This window comes from Pipistrellus hanaki, assembly GCF_964339955.1.
Source record: "Pipistrellus hanaki genome assembly, chromosome: 1".
Classification (NCBI taxonomy): Eukaryota; Metazoa; Chordata; class Mammalia; order Chiroptera; family Vespertilionidae; genus Pipistrellus; species Pipistrellus hanaki.
The window spans coordinates 189,517,713-189,542,204 of record NC_140503.1 but is presented as its reverse complement, the minus strand read 5'-3'; the positions used below and the strand labels follow the sequence as shown (position 1 = coordinate 189,542,204).

The following is a 24,492-nucleotide window of genomic DNA, read 5'->3' as shown; positions in this document are numbered from 1 at the left end:
TTTATATGTTGTTAGATGTCTATAGTTCAGACGTAGTTTATTACGGTGCATATTAAGACATGAATCATCAGTCTGGGTAGCGTCATCATGTGGTGAGGAGAATTTTCTGATTTGGCAACACGTTTGAATATAAATGGTTATTGAAAAAAATGACCATTCTGAAATGCCCTTTTCCCGTCCAGATTATTCCGAGCTGGGAGAGCTCCCGCCGCGGTCTCCATTAGAGCCGGTGTGTGAGGATGGGCCCTTTGGCCCGGTCCCGGAGGAGAAGAGAAGGACGTCCCGCGAGCTCCGCGAACTGTGGCGCAAGGCGATTCTGCAGCAGATCCTCCTCCTCAGGATGGAGAAGGAGAACCAGAAGCTCCAAGGTCAGTCTGCCGTTTTTTATCCTCAGCAGGCCCGATGATCATCACTTATCTCGGCGTGGAAGTGAAATCACACCAGCCATAAGCGTGCTGTCTTTAAAAGAAAGCAAGACAGCCGAAACTGGTTTAGCTCAGTGGATAGAGCATTGGCCTGTTTACTGAAAGTTCCTAGGTTCAATTCCGGTCAAGGGCATGTACCTTGGTTGTGGGTACATCCCCAGTAGGGGGTGTGCAAGGGGCAGCTGATCGATGATTCTCTCTCATTAATGTTTCTAACTCTCCCTCTCTCTTTATCTCTGTACAAAAATCAATAAAATATATTTTTAAAAAAGGAAGAAAGAAAGACACTCTCCCGTGCCTACAACTTTACATACAACTGCACAACTACATGCATGTAAATTTCTGTTTACTTTAACATATCAGTAAGATTAACACCACTTTTTGGAGATCCAATGATCTCACTAACTGTATTAGTTATTCCTATATGATCATTTTTAGCATAGTGTCTAGAACTTCGGAGAGACAACCTGCAAATGTAAGCTCTAACCTTCTAGAAGTGGATTTTGTTTTGTTCTCGCCTCTCTCTCCCTGCTTTGCCCTCAGCCATAGTCTGTGCCTCCATGTTACATATGAACTAATGCTACATACTAGTGATCGCTAACTTCATCACCTCACTCTGTGTGCGTGGTTAGTGAGCTGCAGTAACCGGACAGGCCAGCATTAGTGGGGCTCCACCTGTGTGCTCTCTGGGTGTCTATGCAGCCAGACTCCCTCGGCCCTCAGAACAGCTCCATGTTTTACTCTGAAGGAGAAAGGAAACTAGGGCCCAGAGAAGCCAAGCAACCTGCCCAGGGTCACGTCAGGATCAAAATAAGTCGTGAACTTTGCAAGCTTTAGATTTTGTTCATTTCCTGTTTCCATGCTGTCACTTGAAGCAATGAGTATTATTTTCGAAGCAGCTAAGAGCTGAGTTTATGTTCCCTAGATGGTATAATGGAAAGAACGTGGGACTTAGAGTGGAGAGAGCGGCCTGGCTATAAATAATGAGGAACTTGATCAGGGAGTCTGGACGCACACTCAGAGGGAGCCTAGGCAGGGAGTTCAGCCGTGCCGTCACTCCCAAGGAGACTTTGGAATTAGAGTCCAGCGGTCTCCTGTTAGCTGTGGTTTTCAGTTAACCTGTGGTCTGCAAATATTAAGTGGAAAATTCCAGAGGCAAACAATTCATAAGTTTTAATGTGTGTTCTGTTCTGAGTATTGTGATGAAACCTTGAGCTCTGTCCCCCTCCATCCTGCCCAGACATCAACCATCCCTTTGTCACACATTTCCTTGCCGCCCGTACTACTTGCCGTTAACCATTCAGTAGCGGATTCAGTCATCAGAGTCACAGTCATGGTGTCCCGGTGCTTGTGTTCAGTCACCTTTATTTTACCCAGCGATGGCCCCGAAGCACAACAGTGGTGATACTGGCAATTCGGATGTGCTTCCTTTAAGGGAGAAGGTGAGTATGTATAGGGAGATCATAGCGTATAGAGTACCCAGTACCCTCTGTGGTTTCAGGCATCCCCTGGAGGTCTTGGCACCCATTCCCTGTAGATAAGGGGGTGGGGGACTGCTGTATGTTTCATTGAACTCCTTCCCTGATTGTCCATCTTCATCTTTTATTTATTTATTATTTTTAAATATATTTTTTATTGATTTTCTTACAGAGAGGAAGGGAGAGAGATAGAGCTAGAAACATCAATGAGAGAGAAACATCGACCAGCTGCCTCTTGCACACCCCCTATCGGGGATGTGCCCGCAACCAATGTACATGCCCCTGGCCGGAATCGAACCTGGGACCTTTCAGTCTACAGACCAACGCTCTATCGCTGAGCCAAATTGGTTTCGGCCCATCTTCATCTTTTAATAACCATCTTGCTGTTTGTAAGAAGCTGAAAGTCATTAAGACACTAGATTTGATTCCTACGTTTCATAGTCCAGTTAAGTCTATTATCTTTGACCAAATATAAGAAATGGAATAGGAAGTAATAAGACCTTTTGATATGAAAGTAGCCCAGCCGTTTTAAGAGACGCAGTATCGAAGCTGAGTGAGATGGGCCGCCCCGTGAGGCTGCTGCAAGTGCTAGGACTTCTCCCAGCTCCATGCTTCTCCCAGTTTCCTGTGGGTCCCTGAGGTGATTAACTCTAAAAGCAGCGACCCAAAGGAGCTCTGATGGGGATGGCATCATGGAGTGTGTCATCAGTTGAATGACAGCTCTGGAGCACAGCAGCCATGCCCCTGTGCATGTCGGTTGAGATTTTTGTTGAAAGGGAAGGGCAGTCGTGTTTATCAGGTAGGCCATACACCTTAGTGCCTATCCTGGTTGACTGTGCACATGACAGCCAGGGAAAGTGGGCTGCCCTGTGAAACGGGGATGGTGCTGGCTGGCCTCCGGGAATGAGGGAAAGGATCAGGGTAGCACAGAAGCAGAGTTCCGGGAAAGCTGTGTAAATGGCCACTTGCCCAGCCAGCGTGAGCTGGGACATTTCCTGAGGTCACCTGGCAGGGTGTGTGTGCACCGGCCCCGCCCAGCGCCTCTCCGCCTTCCTCATTTCACCTGCAGCGTTCCGTCCTGTGTGGCCTTTCGTTTTTACCGCTGGGATTCATTTCTCTTTTTAGTTCTGTGAAGTCCAACACATGTTGACCTTTGCGGCAAAAGCACAGTCAGCTTGCTAAATGTAATTTAGAAAGCATTGTATCGGTGCGTACAGGACCTATATTGCTGAGCAATCATCATCAGTAAAAGCCTGTTTGTGAATTGCTTAAAAAATATTTAGTAAGCTGTGCTGAGGTGGGATAGGGGGCGGGATTTTGTCATTAAACTTATCAGGGAATGCACTGCGTGCTAGAAATCAGTCATTCTATTGTCCCCCCGCCCCCAATTGCTTTTACAAAGGAAAGTTAAATTGCAGCTGGAAGTGGCTGGGAGTGGCTCTTAAAATTGATCACGGGGTCAGGCCAGCTGGCAAGCTCTTTGGAAAAGAAACGGAAGAAACACGTATGAGGTCCTGCCTACCGTTACGCCTAGATCCTGACTTTTACGTATATGGACCAAATATTATTACAGTTCTAGAAGCATTGCATCTGAGAAAGAACCAAACCACGTCATTGACATTGGCCTTGCTCACTGTAGTGTAGACAGGGGGAGGCTGAATTGTGACTCCCCCAGTTAAACAGCTTGTTTTTCCGGTGATGTGGGCACTAAAGGGCATCCCCAGCAGTCCCCCGCATGTCCCTCCTCAGGCCCTTCTCTCTCTTACAAGCAGATACGCAGGCAGCCTATGCCAGGCAGCAGGACGTGGTTCAGTGCAAGCCTAGCTCTTGTCTGCACGTTACTGCCTGTCGGACCGACTCTCATAGTTCAGCATTTCTTGTTTGAGGTTAAAACGATACAGTTATTACATCTGCATAGTGACCCATCGAATTTGGAATTTTAATTGAATTGTAACTGAAGATACTTTTAAAAGGTTTTCCCCTGGTTAGACAAATGTTACACGTTGGTTGTAAAAATATTAAATATAACGGGTTCAGTTCTTCCAAAATCCCTACAAGCTCAGGGGCCATTTAACTACTGAGGCTCCCAGGCCCCTAGCTTTCTCTCTCTCAGCTTTCCGGAGGCGGTGGCGGTGGGAAGTGCTCTCGCTGTGGAAGCGGTTGCTAAAGGCGCAGAATTGGGAATGGCAGCCACAGCCCACCCTACACAAGGGACGTAAATCCGATCTGAACGTTAGCCCAAAGTCCAAGTTAGCTCACACGTCCATGTTAAACAATAACAAGTGTTTCCATGACTCTCCTGTGGTCCTGGTTTCCCCAGCCCCAGAAACTCACCCACCGGGGGCTGCAGACCCTGGTTCACTATGGTATTTCAAACAGTTTCTAAAAATCTTGCGTTGGCACCTTGTTGTTTATCACTGGCCCGCACCATCTGCCTTGGGTGACAGGCATTTTGGATTTTAGGAAGTGGTGGTGTCAGGATGCTGCACAGTAGGATGTTTCGTAGCCCCGTGGTCGGCAAACCACGGCTTGAGAGCCACATGCGGCTCTTTGGCCCCTTGAGTGTGGCTCTTCCACAAAATACCACGGCTTGGGCGAGTCTATTTTGAAGAAGTGTTGATAGAAGAAGTTTAAGTTTAAAAAATTTGGCCCTCCAAAGAAATTTCAATCGTTGTACTGTTGATATTTGGCCCTGCTGACTAATGAGTTTGCCGACCACTGGCCTAGGCCAACAGCAGAATGTATGGATTAAGCCTTTGCAGCTGCACCTTCTGGCCAGATGCTCCCGTCCTGTAGACTCCAGAGCCTGTCTCTTGTGTTGCCTGCCGGCCTCTCAGTGCAGCCAGACGCTCCCAGGCAGGCCGAGGTCACGGCCAGGGAAATAGGTGTGCGTGGCTCCCGGAGCCCCGTGCCGCTTGCATTAAGCAAGGCCAGGCCTGACCCGATTGGCCACGGGGGTTGGACACCTTCTGTGCTTCCTCAAAGCCACGAAAAAGTCTGGGGCTGACATTTTTTAAAACATTTGACCTCCACAGATCTAGGGAATTGTTTAGCAGGACCTTGCAAATTCTTCAAAGTAAGAAGGAAAAGAAGAGAGATAGATGAAACATTGCAAAACATAAGAGAGCACTAGGCCTGAATCACTTGCTACCCATCAGCCAGTCAGTAACCTTGTCAAGCCCTTAATTGCTCTGAGCTCCAGTGACTGTGCCTGTGAGTGAGGGGCTGGGCCCAGGGTCTCTCGGGCCTTTGCAGTGCCCTGTTTTGATGTATTTGTTCAGAGCAGCGGTAATTGGGCCAGTGAGGGTCAGAGGAGTAAGGTCCACCACCAGGGTCCCCTGAGCCAGATTTACTGCATTAGCATTTGCTAAATTTCTAGATCGGAAAAAGAAAGTATTTTATTTTACATCATCAGCACTTAGTTTGTAAAGCAACATTCTGTGCCTTCCACTGTCTATAGTTTTGATAATATAATTTGTGATGCATGTGTGAGTGAAGCAGGCGTTGTGTGCATGCTTGCTCTAGTTCATCACATTTAATCCTCGCAAGAGCTACTCAGTGAAGTAGCTGTAATTCTCATTTTATTCATTTATTATTTTTATTGATTTCAGAGAGGAAGGGAAAGGGAAAGAGAATCATTGATCGGCTGCCTTATGCACGCCCCACACCGGGGATCGAGCCTGCAACCCGGGCATGCGCCCTGACTGGGAATCATCACCGGGAATCAAACTGTGACCTCCTGGTTCATAGGTCGATGCTCAACCACTGAGCCAACCAGGCCGGGCTGTAATTCTCATTTTAAAAGTAATGGGAACTGGTGTTCAGAACAAAGCAGAGGGCTTCGAATCCTGCCACCAGCACTTCTCACAGGGCACAGGAAGGACCCTGCTCAGCTTTGGCCGCCTCCAAATGAAATGTGGTTGCCGGGGGAGAGCATGTATATCTTCAGGGAGTCAAGGACACACTCATGAGGTGTATGCACTGACTTACCAGTGTCTGTAGGAGGAAGAGCAAATTTATGCCAATAAACTTGACTACTAGATGAAGCAGACAAACCTCTCAAAAAGATGCACTTGACCAAAAACTGGTAAGTGCTGACAAGAGCAAGAAGATTGGAGTGGCCGCAGGCCTCTTAAATAGATCATATTTGTATTGAAAACCTTTCACTGAAAAATACTCCAGGCTCAGATAGCTGCCCCGGATTCTATAAAACATTTAAGGCCCCTAACTGACTTGGGCCCAATCCCAGAAAAGACGTGTAATCACTAGCAGCAAGCTTCGTAGCACCCCGAGGCCGGGTCCCAGGGCCGGCTGCTCTGCCTCCTGCTCCCGGACTTCGGGGAGGCTGCTCAGCCCCTGGTGCCTCAGAGGGGCATTCAGACGAAAGGTTATTAAACACAAAGTATGTAAGACATGCAGTGTTTGTCACCGTGAAGAAACCGAGTTCGCCAGCTCTGCCAAAGTCTGTGTGTTGGCTTGTACGTAGCCCTCTATCCTAACTGCTCTCCTGATAAACGCACAGTCCGGATCCCAATGTGAGTGGAGTGGACTCGGTATCTAAATAGGATTTAGTGCTTTTAGGTAGAATTAGGCCATCAGTTTCAACCTTTCTTAGAACTGTCCTTTTAAACTCTTGCTCTATTCCCCTTACCCCCCTTTGGTGGTTTAGGTATCATTCTTCTTCGTGAAGCTTTAAACAGAATAGGGTTGGTGGGAAATACTAGCTACCCTCAGGTGCGAGGAGACGCGTATGAAGAGTGTGCATGTATTCTGTTCCGTTCCGTTCCAGGAAGCAGAAACAGGACTCTCAGTAGAAGCCCGTAGCCTTCTAGAAGGTTTGGCTCGACATGAGAGGGAAGTGTCCTTGGAGAGCCTCTCTCGGCTTAGATAGCGTTTTTCTGTTAGGCAGCCGCATTGGGCAGTAGGAGACGCATATGGTGTTCACTAACATGCTCTTCCCTGATCTGCCGTAGCCTCCAAAAACGACCTGCTGAACAAGCGCCTGAAGCTCGACTACGAAGAGATCACGCCTTGCCTGAAGGAAGTGACGGCGGTGTGGGAAAAGATGCTGAGCACGCCGGGAAGGTCCAAAATCAAGTTCGACATGGAGAAAATGCACGCGGCTGTTGGGCAAGGTGAGCCTGGCTGGGGAACAGTCCAGCAAACCTCACCCCTCACTGAAGGTTGGGACGCAAACATTTAAAAAAAGAAATGTTTATGTCCCGTCTCACCCCCTTTTTATCATTCTTCCATTCATCTGTTTCCAGATATCTTAGTTGATGTGACTTTCATCACAGCTCATGACTCCTCTTAAGCACATCAATTAAAATGCCCAGGAAACAGGGAGCAGACAGAGGAAAACCCAAGGACTTAGTTGCCTACAAACTGGGTAACGCTATGAAGATGCACCCTCAGTTCAGTAGTAAGCTGAGAACTAGCTGGGTGGCTTCCCTCCGAGTACAGCATAGAGCTTTTGACACAGACTCCAGGCAGGTCATCCTGGATCAGACCCCAGCCCCCCACTTTACAATGTGATCTTGGGCAAAGGACTGAACCTCTCTGAGCCCCACTTCCACGTGTGTGACAACAGAGGCTGCTGCGAGGAGTAAGCGAGCCGATGCCACAGCAGCGTCTGCTCCGCCCAGAGGCCCTGGAGGGCGGGCAGTTCTGCTATTTTTTATTTTTTACTTTTTTAGTGTGGTCTGCTGACCGTGTACCAGTCCAAACTGTTACTGGTCCAAGATGAATACAGAACTTAAGACTAAGTCTTTAGAAACTTTTCCAGCAATTTGACAGATCCTGATGAAAAATAGTGGACTTTTATTTCCTCCCTCCCCCTCATTTTATTTTGTGGTAAGTTTTATTTTGTGCTAAGTTTTATAAAAGTACCAGTTTGCTGTGGATTGGAGAATCTTAAAAGAAAAGCTGGTCCTACATCACAGATAGTTAGGGAAGCACCATGTGAGAGCTTAACTTCAATGATTATCAATGATCATCAGTGTCCAAGTGAAACAGCCAATTCTTTTAAACTGCATATGAGTGTCTGCTGGCGAGGGCGGGGCTTTGTGAGTCTAATCTGATTCCGGGGCTCCTGGGATCTGGCCGGTCTAGTCCGAATAACCAAGTGTTTAGAAAAAGGGTTGCAGATACATATAAATCTTATGGTTTTCTTCTGACTTCATTAGTTGATCAATGGGAGAAGATACACATGCCTCATTCATCTCTAAGAGAGTAAAGGAGCAAGTGGTTTTGTTCAATAGTCAATTAGGCATTACCTAACCGTTATCTTGGTTTTGACAGCATCCATTTTATTTTATTTTATTTTTAATATATTTTTAATATATTTTATTGATTTTTTACAGAGAGGAAGAGAGAGGGATAGAGAGTTAGAAACATCGATGAAAGAGAATCATCAATCAGCTGCCTCTTGCACACCCACTACTGGGGATGTGCCCGCAACCAAGGTAGATGCCCTTGACCGGAATGGAACCTGGGACCTTTCAGTCCGCAGGCTGACGCTCTATGCACTGAGCCAAACCGGTTTCGGCGACAGCACCCATTTTTAGTAACACATAGTTATTACTAGTATGACTTTCCCTTTCTATGAATAAGAAGGAGACTTGGGCTTAGAGCAGTTGAATAATGGCCAGAGCTGGTCCACACACACAGAAACACACACACACATACACACACACATACACACACACACACACACACACACACACACACACACACACCGTTCTGGGCAGCGCAGGCCCTGCCTGTGGTTGAGCCGTGCCTCGGCCGTGTTATTCTCTGAGACCAGAAATAGGGCAGGTGGGGGACACAGGTTGCAGATGGGCCAGGCTCCCTGTGTGAGCTCTGGCAGGTGTCCTCACTTTGCTGGGCTCTGGCCCCCTGGCTGCTAGAGCGGGGGGCGTGGACCAAGCAGAGGGTCTCAGAGCGCTCTTCCGTGCTCACATAGTGATTGCTGGAGGCTTGCCATTGCATCACGTGGCCCCAGATCGCTGTTTTGAAAAAGGAGGAAGCTGAGGAAAGGATGAGTTCATTCTGTCCCCTTTCACTGTTGACTACGTGATGGTCTTCAGGTGGCGTTGCTTCTGCAAAAGGTAAACCTCCCAGGGCCTGTGACCGCTGTTCCAGATGTTTGACTTTCTTAGAAGCGTGACACCTGGTATACTGGTTTTCGTCATGCGTTTTCATGGGGGCGGGGGTGCTTCTAGAAATACTGTCAGTATCTGGACCCTGTGTAGTGGCGTTAAGGATAAGTGGTTGGACAATGTGTGTACTGAGGGGAGCTGAGGCTAACCTGGAAAAATGGGTTTCCGTCATTGCCACCTGGCTCTCCGTGGCAGGAACGGTCTCTCTCACTGTAGGAGGGGCTTTGTCAGTTATTCAGCTGGCTTCTACACATAGGACCTAATTACTGCAAACATGGCCACAGTCCAGCCTGCAGCTCAGATTAAGAGAATGAGGTTAAGTCAGAACCACACCTCCGGCCTTCCAGGTATAGGCCAAGTCACCTCCACGCCCTTAACAGAAAAGACAGTCCCCGTGTGGGTAAGAGCCCCTGCCTGATGGAAATGAAGGGCTTTATGAACTTTCCAAGTTAAAACCGAATCAGAGCTGCAGGATTAGGATGTCAGCTTGGGAGAAGGAGGAATAGTTTCGGGGAATTTTACATACTCCAAAGTTTAGCTTGGGTTTAAAACGGTTCCTTTAGTGATTTATTTAAATGATCTCATTTATCTAACGAATAAAAGATGCTAAGGAGAACTTTGTGGACCGGAGTGTGCTTTTCTGGGAGTGGCATTGCCAAGCGGCTGGCTCCCTGAGCCGTGGGCAGGGTGGGCCGGAGGCAGACGGCTTACCTCTGACCCAGCAACGCCACGTATAGACACCCAAATGCTATCAGTCGCAGCGTTCTGCAGTGGGGAAGAATGCTTATTGTGGCATTGTTTATAAAGGCCAGACTATAGAACAGAGCCAGAATCCCCAACCGCGGGACCACACCCACGTCTTACTCCCTGAAAATGACGGCAGATTTGTACGGATGCACAAGCAGGAATCGGTCAATGAAAGAAGGCGCCCAGTGCGCGTGTCTGCAGGAAAACATCCTGAGGTGTGCGCAGCCCTCTGGGTAACGGGCAGGATGACCGTGCATCTGGCTGCCTGGCATAGCCCTGCTTCACAGCCTGTTCCAGCGAGACAATTAGTACCCTGCCTCCCCTTCGCTCTCAAAGCATCCCGCTTTGGACGGTGATTTATATAGTCCCTCTGGTTGTGGGTAGTTTTCGTTTTCTTCTTTATGCCTTTGGCTTTTCAGAAGTTTTTGATTTAAATAGCGCGTGTTGCTTCTCAAGTCATAAAAACCAAGAGGTGTTTACGTTTGGGTGGAAGGCAGCCGCCGGTCCACGCAGAGCCCTGCCTGCGGGTCCTGCGCAGACTCCCCCGGGTTCCTCCCTTTCGTTAGGAGAGGAGGCACAACCAAGGGTGGGAAGGTTACTCCAGGTCATTCATGTGCGTGACCCTTTGTTTTTAAAGAACAGAACTAAGCCTTCTCTTAAATACTAGAGTATGTGGTACTGTCCAGTGACAGCCCGTGTTTTTTTCCTTGAAAAAAAATAAAATAAAGGTCTGATAAGTTTAATGGGAACGATTTAGTAATAAGAGGAAATTGTTCATCTCAGAACTGGGAAAACTTCCCAGTTGGAAAAAGCTATTTTGTGAAAAGCCCCACTATCAATCACTTAACATGTTTTTCAGGATGCACTTCTTTCTTTCTTTTTTTTTTTCCTTAATTATATTTTTTATTGATTTCAGAGAGGAAGGGAGAGGGAGAGAACGGCAGAGACATCAGTGATGGAGAGAACCATTGATCGGCTGCCTCCTGCACGCCCTCTCGCACAAGCGAGAGGTTCTGTGAAATCTGGATTTCCTTCATGTCCACGCCCTTGGGTCATGCCCCTTTTACGAGGTGACATTCTGTGGTAGAGTTACATGCTTGGTCTTCTCTCTCAGGGCACAGTGAATTGGCATCAGGTAGATGGCTCCCGCCGCCCACTATTTATCCCTGGAAGATTCTAGCATAATCCCAAAGCGTGTATATTTGAAAGATGAAAGGAAAGTGGGAGGGGGTCAAGGGGTATGAGGGGAAAGATGCAGGGCACAGAGGAAGGAAGGAAGGGAGCAAATAGGACAAAATTCTGGCTGTTTCCTATGCTGCTAGTTATAACAGAACAAGAATTCAGATTGATGGACTACAACCCAACTCATTTTTAAAATTTATTTTATTGATTTTTTTTTTACAGAGAGGAAGGGAGAGGGATAGAAAGCTAGAAACATCGAACATCGATGAGAGAGAAACCAACGTACATGCCTTTGACTGGCATCGAACCTGGGACCCCTCAGTTCGCAGACCGACACTCTGTCCACTGAGCCAAGCCAGTTTCGGCTCATTTTTATTATGAAGCTGTATTCTGTGCATAAAGTCCCTCTGTACTCCTCCCTCCCTCCCCCCAGGTGTGCCGCGCCATCACCGCGGCGAGATCTGGAAGTTCCTGGCGGAGCAGTACCACCTGAAGCACCAGCTGCCCCCGAAGCAGCAGCCCAGGGACACGCCGTACAAGGAGCTCCTGAAGCAGCTCACCTCCCAGCAGCACGCCATCCTCATCGACCTCGGTGAGTGCGGATCGATGCGGTGTGCGAGCAGAAGCTGCACTCACTAGAGACATCTGGGGAGACCGTCCGGATTATTTAGCGATCTGCCTCTAGGCTTAGCCGTCAAGCTTTGCTGCCGAGCCTTTCAATTAAATAAAGCCCTGGAGTAATCAGGGATGCCCCGGCCACACACTCATGGAAAGCCTCTCCCCCTCTCCAGGCAGCGGCCGAGCCTGCTCAGCGGGCAGCGGGGCAGGCACGAGGGCTCCAGGCGTGACTGTGGTTCAGGCCAGTCATTCACCTATTGACAGGAGCTTTTCAGCGGAACGAAGGAGCATCGGGGAGACGGGAGTGTCAGGGCTGAGGCCTGTGGTGATTACAGGAGACAGTCCCCGGCCTTTGCTGCTTTCCAGCAGGGCTTATTAGAGAGACTGCAGAGAGCAGACTGCCTGCGCCCGGGGCAGCGTTATTTTGGAAAAGGGCAGGCATGGTGTCCCTTGGGTAGCTTTGGAAATGCTCCGATGGGAACGAGGGGTTGGACACGGGCCGCGGCCACAGCGAGGAGCACGTGTGACGGGGGTGTGATGAGGACACGCAGAAGAGCCTCCGGCTTGTCCTCTCTGCCTGCCGTCTCTCTCGGGGTCCCTGTCTCCCCCAGCGGCAGGGCCCGGGGGGCATGGGCTCCGTGTGAAGGCGCAGGAACCCGGCCCCGCTGCCTGCAGAGCCCGTGGCCCTGCTTCTCGAATGCCCACCCGGGACCTGCCGGGGCCCCCCCTGTGCGTCAGGCCTGGCAGCACCCGGCTCTTCAGGGCCCGCGGCGGCCGGGCGGGAGGAGGCTGTGCCCAGGAACCGGGGGAGCCGGCTCAGGCAGCGTGGAGGCTTTGCTGCCCAGCCACACAGCACTCCTCAGAGCCATTTTCATAAATGCCACTCCTGGTCTAAGCTCAGCCATCATCTCTGAGAAACGCCCTGGCATAGCACTTCTCCTACCTTTTGGCTGGAGGAGGTGCCCTGCTAAGCCATCTGTCCCACCCATAGCTGACCCTCCCCACCCCAATGACATTTACCACATTAACTAGTGCTACAGTTATCGTTAGCATTCACAGCTGATACTTCACTTTACCTTCCAGGGGTCTTCAAACTACGGCCCGCGGGCCACATGCGGCCCGCAGAGGAGTCTGATCCGGCCCGCCAGGTTTTTTGGGCAGTGAGCACAGCCGAGGTGTTACAGTAGGAATTAGTAGTTCATATAGTCTGGCCCTCCAGCTCTCTGAGGGACCGTGATCTGGCCCCCACTTTAAAAAGTTTGAGGACCCCTACACCAAGTGTTTGTGATGTTTACTTAAAACTACTTCCTGTAGCCGAAACCGGTTTGGCTCAGTGGATAGTGTGTCAGCCTTCAGACTGAAGGGTCCCGGGTTCCATTCCAGTCAAAGGCATGTACTTTGGTTGCGGGCACATCCCCAGTAGGGGGTGTGCAAGAGACAGCTGGTCAATGATTCTTTCTCATTGATGTTTCTAACTCTCTATCCCTCTCTCTTCCTCTCTGTAAAAAATTATTAAAAATATATTAAAATAACTAACTAAACAAATAAATAAATAAATATATTTTTTAAAAAACCAAAAAACTGCTTCCTGTAATCCTCATAGCACCACCAGGTAGCCGTTATTCTGTCCCCTTTGAGAGCTGAGAAAACGGAATTGCAGAGAGAGGTGGGGGAGTACCTTGCTCCGAGGAACTCAGCCTGTGCTGCCGAGCACCCTGCACTCCCCACAACTGTCCTTGGTGCTGTGGCAGCGGCGGCAGCTTTTTTCTTTTTTTAAATATGTTTTTATTGATTTTAGAGAGAGAGGGAGGGAGAAGGAAAGATAGAAACATCGATGAGAGAGGAACATGACCAGCTACCTCCTGCACCTTCTCCCCACCCCCCCACCCCCCGAGCACTGGGATCCAGCCTGCAATCTGGGCATGTGCTCTGTCCGGGAATCGAACCATGACCTCTTGGTGCCTGGGGCAGGTTGACGCTCAACCACTGAGCCACACCAGCCAGGTGCAGGAGCAGCTTTTCCTCTTTTTTTTTTCTTTTTTTAAAATATATTTTATTGATATTTTAAAGAGAGGAAGGGAGAGGGATAGAAAGCTAGAAACGTTGATGAGAGAGAAACATCGACCAGCTGCCTCCTGCACACCCCCCACCAGGGATGTGCCCTCAACCAACGTACATGCCCTTGACCGGAATCGAACCTGGGACTCTTCAGTCCGCAGACCGACGCTCTACCACTGAGCCAAACCGGTTTCGGCAGGAGCCGCTTTTTCATTGCCTCTCTCCCCATGGGATGCACGGCCCTGGGGGCTGGACTGGGGCTGTTTCCCCATTGCTCCCCTAGCTCCGAGGGCAGAGCTTTTCCCGTGTTCAATTTGTCTTTTGAGATGTTGAAGATGAGGCGCCCTGCACCGGCTCCTCGAGCTCACGTGACCCTCACGACAGCCCTGAGATAGGAAATGAGGGAACTGAGGCACAGGCCGGTCAGATGGTGGCCATGGCCACACAGTTTAACTGGCAGCCCAAACCCACTGTGGCTCTGTGTCATAAGGGCCCCCCGAGCCCAGGAGCCCGCGTGTTCCCTTGGAAACACGTGGCTGGGTGGGGCGGATGCTGACAGGCCGTGATTACACCTCGGGGACCAAGTGGCGCTGGTGCCCGTGTGGCCCACTGACCCCGGGCAGAGCAGTTCTGTGAATTGGCAATAGCTCTGTTTGCTAATGTGATGAGTAACAGAAAAAATGACATCATGTTCCTGTCATGTGAAATGAAGTGAAAAATGAATTCAGAGTAGGAGGTGGAAAGGGAGGGAGCACAGACAGTTTTTCTGTGGCGCCCTTACCCTCCCCTCTCACTTCCCAGGATCGGGGAGGACTGGGGAGCATGCTTCCCCTCCTTAATTCGAAAGTCCTCTTCTCCTAGCTTTCCTCTCCTTCTTCCATGGCCAGGATGGAATCACTTTCCCGCGGGAAGATGCCAGCTCAGCCCGGGGCCGGGGTGTCCTCTCCCTGGGGAGCTGTCTGCCAGGCTCACACCCAGGGTGGCCTCCCCTGGCCTGAGGCCTGCTGACGCCTTTCCCCGCCGTGGGAGCCTAGGGTGGGCCTTTCTCATTCGCAGGCAGGGCCAGCTCCATGCCCATCAGCGCCATGCTCCCTGGCTCCCACCCTGCAGGCCCGCTGCAGCCGCCTCCTCGAGAGCTCTGCCTCTCTGCCCACTTCCCTCCCCGTCCCCCAGACTCCTTCCCCGGCCGGAAAGAAGCTCTGTTCCCAGCAGTGCGGTCCCCAGTAACCTCAGTGCATCCTCCAGGCTCTGCCCGGGGACCTGCCGGGCCGGCCTCTCTCTGCTCTGGAACTGGCCGGGCCTGTCTCCGGTGGCTCTGCCCGAGCAGGGAGGCCTCACCGAGAAGGCCTCCACGCCGCCCGTTGCTTCCCCCACCTCTCACCAAGAGGAGACGTTTGCCAAGGCAGTTGTTTAGTCTGTGCTTCCTGTTTAGTCTGCACTGCGGCTCACTGAGGGCCCAGGAAAGGTGGATGGTCCAGAGCGAGTCAAATCCCATTTCAGCGTTTCTTCAAAAGCGACACTGGTCCTCTGGCCAGAAGAACGGAGCGTGTGCTGGTTGGACATACTCTGAGTTTTCATGGATTTTTCTCTTCCTGCTTCTTTGTTTACTTTGTGAAAATCAGATGTTAGTCTGATCAACTTTTTTGCAAGATTTTTTTTTTTCTTACGAGGAGTAAGAAGGGTTGACTGTAGTTGGGCAATGTTTTATAGTTTGGGGACATTCTCTAGCTGTGTCGGATCTCAATGTTATCCAGCCCCGGGTGAGTGTGGGCACTTGTTACTCCAGTTTCCGGTGACCGAGGGGCCCAGAGAGATCAAGTCCTTTGCCCAGTTACAAGCTGCTGAGTGGCAGAAAGTGCTAGAACCCAGGTCTTCTTAATCTCCTATTATGTCCTTTTCAGGATACTGTATTGCTCTGTTTTTCTTGCTCTGCCCACTGCATACCACATAGCTCTCCCTCCCTGAATTAGGTGGCATAACGCCCCCTCAGAGCTGACCACACCCGGCCGGGTCTGCTGGTGATTCTAATGACCAGCCCGTCCCTACCCTGTGCACACGCACTCGCTCTCCTGGGTCTGCTTAGAGGTTGGGGGAGGGGAGACTGGGATGACGGGGGTGGGGTGATGGAGTGAGGAGCTTCCTGTGTATTTCCAGTCCCTCTGAGAATCAGCAGAAAGCAGTGTACTTGTGTGGTCAGCGTGGCAGCGTGTGTGTGTGTGTCTGTCGAGCACTTGGATATGGCTGGTGAACACTCAGGTGTGTTGTCAGTAAAAAATACACTGGATTTCAAAGGCTTAGTATGAGCAAAGAATGCAGAATGTCTCCATCATTTGTATATTGATTACATGTTGAGAATGACAGTATTCTGTCTATGTTGGGTTAGACAGGGTGTCTTAGTAAAATCAGTTTCACCTCCTGTCACTTTCCCACGTGGCCGCTGACAGTGTCACACGATGTCTGTGGCTCGCACCCAGGGCCGCTGGCATGCCACCCTGGACCAGGATCATGTGCAGGCATCGCATACTTGGCACACGCTCAGTTCTGCCCGCAGCCGGGAAGGGTTCAGAGACCTGGGGACCCCCTCATGGTTCCGAGGTCGGCCCTGGAGAGCTGGGAGGGTAGGTGAGGAGGTGAGGGTGCAGAGCTCCACCGGGGAGCCGTTGATTGCGTTTCCCGGTGGGAGGACATGTGTGAGGCGTGTTTTGGGAACATTTGTTGAGGGAACCAGGAATACAGGACAAGAAATCAGGAAGGTAGGTAGGGGACTGTTTCTGCCTCTGCAGTCGAGGGCAGATGGAGCCGCCTGGGTGGATGAGTGCTTTCTCAGGAGGCTGAGCAAGAACACAGGGGTGTCCTCTTCCTTTCACCGGCCGAGGAAGGAAACTGGACAGTCAGCTTGTGGCCCATATTCACCTTCTGCCTCTGCCGATCCGAGGAGGCCAGGATCCCCACCTGGGTCCCTGCTGGGTCCCTGCTGGGCCCCAGGCGGCCGGGCATTTTTTTCTCTGCTCCCTGGAAACACATTTCCCCATCAGTCACATTCCAGGCGAGGGTGAGGTGGATTTGACAAGTATCAGCCACAAAAGCCTCCTAACAAAAGAAGTCTTTAAAGCTTTGCTGAATACCAGTTTTTTGTGTAAATAATCAGGATGCTGAGAACTTGTGTTTTTAACCTCTTTCTGGAAGGAAGGTAACTGTTCTGCGTGTTTTTTTTGTGTGTTTTTTTTTTTTTTTTTTTTTTGTGGAAAGGAAAACACCTCCCATTCCTCAGTCCCTTTCAAAGTCCTGCCGTGGTTTAAAAGCACAGAAACTGCGAGTGTGGCCCGGAGCCCTCACGGGCACCGGGAAAGCGTCTGGGGCAGCCTGGCAAAGCTCCGGGGAAGGTCTGCAGCCCGCCAGAGCCCGGCCGCATTCAGACGGTGCTGGGACTTGTACTCCTGTCCGATTAAATGGCAGGCCGTTTCCTTCTGTTTCCGATGGAAATTCAGAATCTGTAGGGCCCGTGGCAGTTCTCATTTGTCCTGCCACACAAGACCACGGATGCTTACTGAGGAGTTAGTTGCAAACGTTATTCATAGAACAACCAGATGACCTTGTACACAGAGCTCCTGCAGGACACCTGGCTTCTGAGGAGCTGTCGCTGTAACGTGCAGGCCATCGGGTTTCTGATCCACAGGCTTTCTTCTTTAGAAATACGACGCATGCCAAAACCGGTTTGGCTCAGTGGATAGAGCGTCGGCCTGCATACTCAAGGGTCCCAGGTTCGATTCCGGTCAAGGGCATGTACGTTGGTTGCGGGCACATCCCCAGTAGGGAGTATGCAGGGGGCAGCTGATCAATGATTCTCTCTCATTGATGTTTCTAACTCTCTATCCCTCTCTCTTCCTCTCTGTAAAAAAAATCAATAAAATATATTTTAAAAAACAAACGAACGAAAACAAACAAACAAAAAAACTATAACTCATGGGTCTCGTTTCCACAGGTCGAACCTTCCCGACGCACCCATACTTCTCGGCCCAGCTGGGCGCGGGGCAGCTGTCCCTGTACAACATCCTGAAGGCCTACTCGCTCCTGGACCAGGAGGTGGGGTACTGCCAAGGCCTCAGCTTCGTGGCCGGCATCCTGCTGCTGCACATGGGCGAGGAGGAGGCGTTCCACATGCTCAAGTTCCTGATGTTTGACCGGGGGCTGCGGAAGCAGTATCGGCCGGACATGATTATTCTGCAGGTAGAACCTTCCGCCTGTCTTTGCGGGAGACAGAGGCCATGGTGTTTAGGATTCCTTTCCAGATCTTTAAAAAAAGAAAAACCTTTTATCTTTTAGCTACAGCTTACATTCAGTATGTTCGTTTCAAGTGTACAGCGTGGTGGTTAGACAGTTATATACTTTACAGTGTTCACCCCGATATTCCCAGTACCCACCATCCCTAGTCATGAGTGTTATCACGAAGGAGCTTTCCCACCACTGGTTAGCATTATAATAGCAGTCTGTGCAGAGAATGTACTCTGCGAGGCATGACCCGGGGTTTTATAGGCACTGATCTCCTCACTGACCCTCGGGAACACACTGTGAATCGGCTCAATTTGTAAGTGGGAACCCTGAGGCTCAGAGGGGCTACACAATTTGACCAGGCTACACAGCTAGCCCCTCTGTGTCTGCGGCCCTCCCTTTTATTCTTCATCAAAGCGTCTTCACACGGTCTAACTCCTGTTTCCCACCGTGTTTGCCACTTCCTGTGCCCGGGATCCCACACACGCGGTCCCACCCTCCCCTACTCTTCCCCCTTGTCATCCAGGGGTCAGCTCACATATCACATCCTAGGAGAGGCTCCTCCTGACCACCACGTCCCCCCTCGCCCACCCCAGGCGTGTACACTGTGTCATGACGTCTTGTCTCATTTCTCTTGCATCACACTCTCACTGCCTGAAATCACCTGTTTATTTTCTGAGTCCATCTTGGAGCTGCATCCATAGTTCTCAGAACACCAGTGACTGGGATGCAGTAGACACCGAGGCAGTGTTTGTTGAATGAATCAGTGACGGGAGGGGGGTCATATCAGAAGAAAAGCAAACAGCAGAGTGTTTTAACTGCCAAGTGCTGATTGTGCACCTTCAGAAGTAGGAAAACCGGATCCTGCTTGGGAAATATTCCTGAACGTTGGATCATGTGTTTATGTGGCCACTTACCAGCAAGATACTGTGATTTCCAAGCCTCAGAAAGTATTCTTAGAAAAGGTTATGTTAGCACCAAATTGTGTGGGTAAACGTCCAATTCACTTTGCCCTGAATATGAGCCACGGGGACGTAAATCTCGTGAAAGGAGGCCATTCCACTCACTAGGAGATTTTGACCCATGTCACACTTTCCACGCACCCTGTCAGGTTCCTCCTGCATTCCTCCCTTACATTTAACCCAGACATCCCTGCCATTTCAGAGCAGAATGTTCAGGTTTTATATCATCTAATATTGTAACACACAACTCTTTTGGGGGCTTGTGACCTTGGTGATTAGATTCTTTGTAAAAATATATATATTTTATTGACTTTTTACAGAGAGGAAGGGAGAGAGATAGAGAGTTAGAAACAATGATGAGAGAGAAACATTGATCAGCTGCCTCCTGCACACCTCCCACTGGGGATGTGCCCGCAACCAAGGTTCGTGCCCTTGACTGGAATCGAACCTGGGACCTTTCAGTCTGCAGGCTGACGCTCTATCCACTGAGCCAAACCGGTTTCGGCGGTGATTAGATTTTTTAAAAATAAAAACAACAACAGGCCACAGCTGGTACTTACGAGGCCTGGAAAGAGCTCGGTCAAGTTTGGACAATGCACATCCAACTTCTGGCATCTCAGAAGGGAGCCGCCCCGCTCTGACCATCGTTTCTCTGGGCTGGGGCAGTGGGGCTGCTGGACTCTGGGCTGAGCCAGACCTGCCGCACTCCACACAGGGAACCAACCCTCTGCTTTGGTGCCGGGGGGCCCAGAGGGAACTTACTAACTGAGCGGGAACAGCAGAGCCGTCCCACAGCAGCACCACGTGTGCTCGCTTCACTCTTAGTACGTTTTTCCGATTCCCTGGGTTGAAGTTTTGCTAGGAATTGTATGTGTAAGAGAATCTATGAAGTGTTTCCACAAGACAGAAGTTTAGATTCTCTTAGCCAAGAACACGAGGGGGCGGTAAAAAGAAAGGAAGTGGTAGGAGACCCAATGTTAGTGTTCTGGGCCTGCACCCGTCAGTCAGGGCCTCGCATGCAGTGAGCACCCAGGAAGCTCTGGTTGGATACACGAGTAGCTGAGATCAATGAACCAAAGAATGTATTATGCATCTGTGCATAACCGAGGGTCACAGACAAATAGTGCAGTGAAGGCCTGGGGGGTGTGGGGTAGAGAGGGTCAATGGGGGAGAGGGAGGGCACATTTGTAATACTTTCAACCATAAATATACATTTTTTAAAAGGACATCCTGAGCCAAATAGGATGCTTCAGGTTCTAGGAAGTCTTCTCTGTCCTGTGAGTGAGCGCTGACCCTGTGTCCCTGCAGATCCAGATGTACCAGCTTTCGCGGCTCCTGCACGACTACCACAGAGACCTCTACAACCACCTGGAGGAGCACGAGATCGGCCCCAGCCTCTACGCCGCGCCCTGGTTCCTCACCGTGTTCGCCTCCCAGTTCCCCCTGGGGTTTGTGGCCAGAGTCTTCGGTAAGCGGGTGTGCACATTGCCAGAACAGCATTTTCTGTCCTCCACGTGAGGCCTCTGGGTTTCCTGCCTGTGTCTTCGGTTAGAAGGGGGTGTTGTTTGACACTGAGTTTCGGGGTTGGTGTCACTTCTGACAATCATCGGGCTTCCCTACATGCCTTCATCCTGTGGGATGAGGCCCGATCCCCTCACCACTGGGCTGTAGGGACAAGCTTCAAAACTTCATATGTCAAATTTCTGAAGGTGTTAACATCATAGATATTTTTATGCTTAAAAATGTCGAATTTGTGCCCAAAAAAGACCACTTGTGGAAAGTTTTAATTCATTATTTCATTTTGAAGAAATAGTTAATCATATACTTTAGGAAGCATATGGGACACATGTTCCATCTCAAGATACTTGTGAATGCTGGTTTAAATGCTTTAAAAGTGATGATTTTTATGTGAAAGTCAAAGACTGTCCAGGTCAACTGAAAAAGTTTGAAGACCAACAATTACAAACACTATTGGATGAAGATGTGTGTCAAACTCAAAAACAACTTGCAGAAAGATTAAAAGTTGCTCAGCAAACAATTTCCGATCTTTTACAAGCAATGGGTTTCAGGGTTCTTGTCTCAGCATTACAAAGGGTTCAGCAATCTGGAGAAAGGCTGATGCGTAGATTCAATAAGGAGTCCAAAGACGAAAGATAGTTTTGAAAGGCATTGGGGGTCAGAAGAGCTTCAGCTAAAAGAGCTAAAGACTACTCCTAGACTCAGGACCTGTGCTTTTTATTAACACAATTTTTCCCAAGGCAAGGTGGAAATAATACACTCTAAAGCAGGGGTCCTCAAACTTTTTAAAGTGGGGGCCAGATCACGGTCCCTCAGAGAGCTGGAGGGCCGGACTATATGAACTACTAATTCCTACTGTAACACCTCGGCTGCGCTCACTGCCCAAAAAACCTGGCGGGCCGGATCAGACTCCTCTACGGGCCGCATGTGGCCCGCTGGCCGTAGTTTGAAGACCCCTGCTCTAAAGCACATGTGTCAAACACAAGGCCTGCGGGCCAAATCCAGCCCGCCAGGCCTTGCAATGTGGCCCGCACCGCGCTGTCATCACTGCACTCCGCTGTCAGTTTATGACATTGTCAGTTTATGACTGTTCAGTAAACCATTCGGCCCGCGATTTAGGCTGGATTTTAGATTTTGGCCCCTTCTCTGATTGAGTTCGACACCCCTACTCTAAAGGGTAGAGTTTACAGAAGCATTGTCAGATTGGGAATAGTCTACAGCTGTTCAGGTGTTTGGCCAACAGGAGGGAATAACATGCAGATTAAGATGCCCGGAGCTGTCTAGCAGCAAGCAGATATCCTATTCAGGTTTGGGAGAGATGCTTTTTACCCATTCCAACAGGTAATTACATTATGTGACTCAGCCTTTGTTGAGTCCACAAGTCCCATCAACCTTTTGATGAAACTCTTGTAATTATGACATGCTAGAATTGGTTTCCGGCAAATGGAAAATATTTTAAAGGAAGGTAAAAAGTGCCACATCAACTGAACAAAAGACAAATGGAAAATCAAAAAGTCATCATAAAATGTTGCTTCAATGACATGAAAGAAAGTCTTTTTTTGCATTGAATTATGACTGGTGATAAAAAGTGGATTTATTTTGAGAGTCCCAAATGCACAAAATCATGGGTTGATCCAGGTCAACCATTAACATTGACTGCAAGGCCAAATCGCTTTGGAAAGAAGACAATGGAAAGATTTGATGGGATCAGGAAGGTGTGGTGTATTATGAGCTTCTAAAACCAGGTGAAACCATTAATACTGATTGCTACTGACAACAAATAATCAATTTGATCCACACTTTGATCATAAAACGACCAGAATGTGCCAGAAGACAAGGCAAAGTAATTTTGCCTCATGATGACGCACCATCACACACTTCAAAACCAGTTAAAGACATGTTAAAAGATCTTGCCTAGGAAGTATTAACCCACTGTATTCACTAGACCTTGCTCCTTCAGATTACCACTTGTCCCGATCGATGGCACACACACTGAGCAGCACTTAAAAACGTACAAAGAAGTGGAAAATTGGGTCTCTGAATGGTTTGCCTTAAAACAAGAAAAGTTCTATTGGTATAGTATCCACAAATTACCTGGAAGATGGGGAAATGTGTAGTAGCTATGGACATTACTTCAAATAAAGCACTTTTGATGTTTCTCTTGAAATTATTGTGTTTTCTTTGATTACAAAATCTGCCATTATTAACATACACCTACTATGTACAGTAACTTGATAGTTTAAAGATCTGTAATCTTACCCATTTTTTCTACATTTGTTTTTAGAATTAGGGGACGTCTAAAGGGGATTTAGGGAATGTTCATAAACATTGAGAGAGTTCATACTATATTGGGCAGCTTTGGGTAAATAGCTTGTATATCCAAATTCTAGAAATCCTAAAATTTGCATTTTAATATAAGTGGGTGTTGAGTTATCTTCTTGCCTCTCCCCCATTCCTACCAAAGTGCTAGATTTTTATTATTTTTCAATCCTATCCAGAAGGACTTTTGAAGAAGTTTACATTTGATTTTACTCGAAGAATCTTTTATCTTAATATGTTTACTAACCCCCTCTTTTGTATAACTACTTCCCAAGTACATTTTTATTTTTTGTTCCTAAAAAAATAAGCATTGAAGAACAGAGATCCTCAAAACACTTCCTGGTGAAACAAATAGTGAGAGTTCATGAAGGATTTATACTATTGTTTAAAAAGAACTAAAAGCCTCAAACTTGCTGAGTTTACTAACAAGAGTCACACAAACTATAAGCTCTCCCACTGGAAGCTTCACTTCTTGCCTAAAACCTCAGTGTATTTTACTTTTCTTACTCTGGAAATTTAAAGAGAGTCGTAAGAGGGTAATGGAGAGGAGTGGAGATTGAGAGGGTGAGTGGGGGTGGGGAAGGGGTGTTGTGAATGGTTTGAAACAGCTCAGACATCACATCATAGGGTGGGAAGGGGCCTGGGCAGGAGGGCCAGCTCCGAGTTATCGCTGCTACTGGCCACAGGCACCAAAGCTGCTACCTGCGGACAGTCCTGGGCTCCAGGGCCATAAATCTCCAGGGAAAAATCTCCCCTTAGGCTGCCTCAGTGGGTAGGAGGCACTGACAACAAACAAACTCTGCTTTGGAAATGAAAATTCGGTACTCTATGAAGCTGATCCTAATGACGTCACAGATAAAATCTGGAAAACACGCCTATTTCTCGCTTTGTTCTGGAGTCAGCGTAGGACTTGGAGTTTCTCACACATTTACATAAAGATGATTTCTGGGCCTCACAGACCCTGCTGTCCTGAGCCCACGTCCTGCTGGCTAGGGCCACAGGGCGCCTGGAGTTGCAGGCCGGAAGTGAGAGCTCAAGGCACACTGTGTCATGATGTCACTTTGCAAACAACAGCAACGCTACTGTTTGTTGTTTGTTTGCGCAATCCATCCCATCTATCAGTCCTTAAAAACAAACTTTTATTGGAAAAGATGGGTTTTGAAAAACCGTTTCTGTACTTAGCATTGGTGCCTGGAGCCGTGTTTGTTTAAACCTCCGTCACAGTGGATTGCTCAGTTTTAAATCCAAAGCGTGCCCATTCATACACCGGAGTCTTTTTTGGTCTGAAGCCCATTTCATTACAAGTCTTTAGGCCTGGATAAGCCCTGAAAACAAATGGACCTTTGTCAGCTCTTCACAATTTTACATGTAAGTCAAGGATCCTCACTTTGCAGTCAGCATGGCTCGTATATTAGTTAATAGGTCACCTTGAATGTTAAGTGTATGCTGCTCAGAGGGGCAGCTGCCAAATATGTGTATGCCCTGACCTTCATCATTGAGGCGCCTGGTAACGATGCTTTTCTGAAAGCCAGTCCTTTGTGTGGGCATCCCATGGTGTAAAAGAGCCTCCTCCTGTGTTTTCCAGCTCGGGTGGAGAGGGGTCTGCCTCTGGGGGTAAAGGACCAAGCTGGCTCCTCACGGAAGAGGAGGCACCTGAAGGTTTCTGTAGGATGTAATTCCAGGAAGATGAGCGAGGAGATGGGATGTAAAAACTAGGGGCCTGCCCTAACTGGTTTGGCTCAGTGGATAGAGCATC

The 24,492-nt window shown here is 49.0% G+C and overlaps 1 protein-coding gene across 4 annotated transcripts in view; it reads left to right on the top strand.

The window, feature by feature from the left end:
• TBC1D1 (TBC1 domain family member 1) overlaps positions 1–24,492 on the top strand; it is a 213,343-nt gene that overhangs the window by 172,824 nt on the left and 16,027 nt on the right. For all 4 annotated transcript variants that reach the window (XM_084900527.1, XM_084900526.1, XM_084900529.1 and 1 more), the window contains 5 exons: positions 183–368; positions 6,877–7,038; positions 11,426–11,584; positions 17,651–17,895; positions 20,208–20,367. In XM_084900527.1, coding sequence (XP_084756653.1) covers positions 183–368; positions 6,877–7,038; positions 11,426–11,584; positions 17,651–17,895; positions 20,208–20,367 — 912 coding nt within the window. The remainder of the gene's footprint in view (positions 1–182; positions 369–6,876; positions 7,039–11,425; positions 11,585–17,650; positions 17,896–20,207; positions 20,368–24,492) is intronic.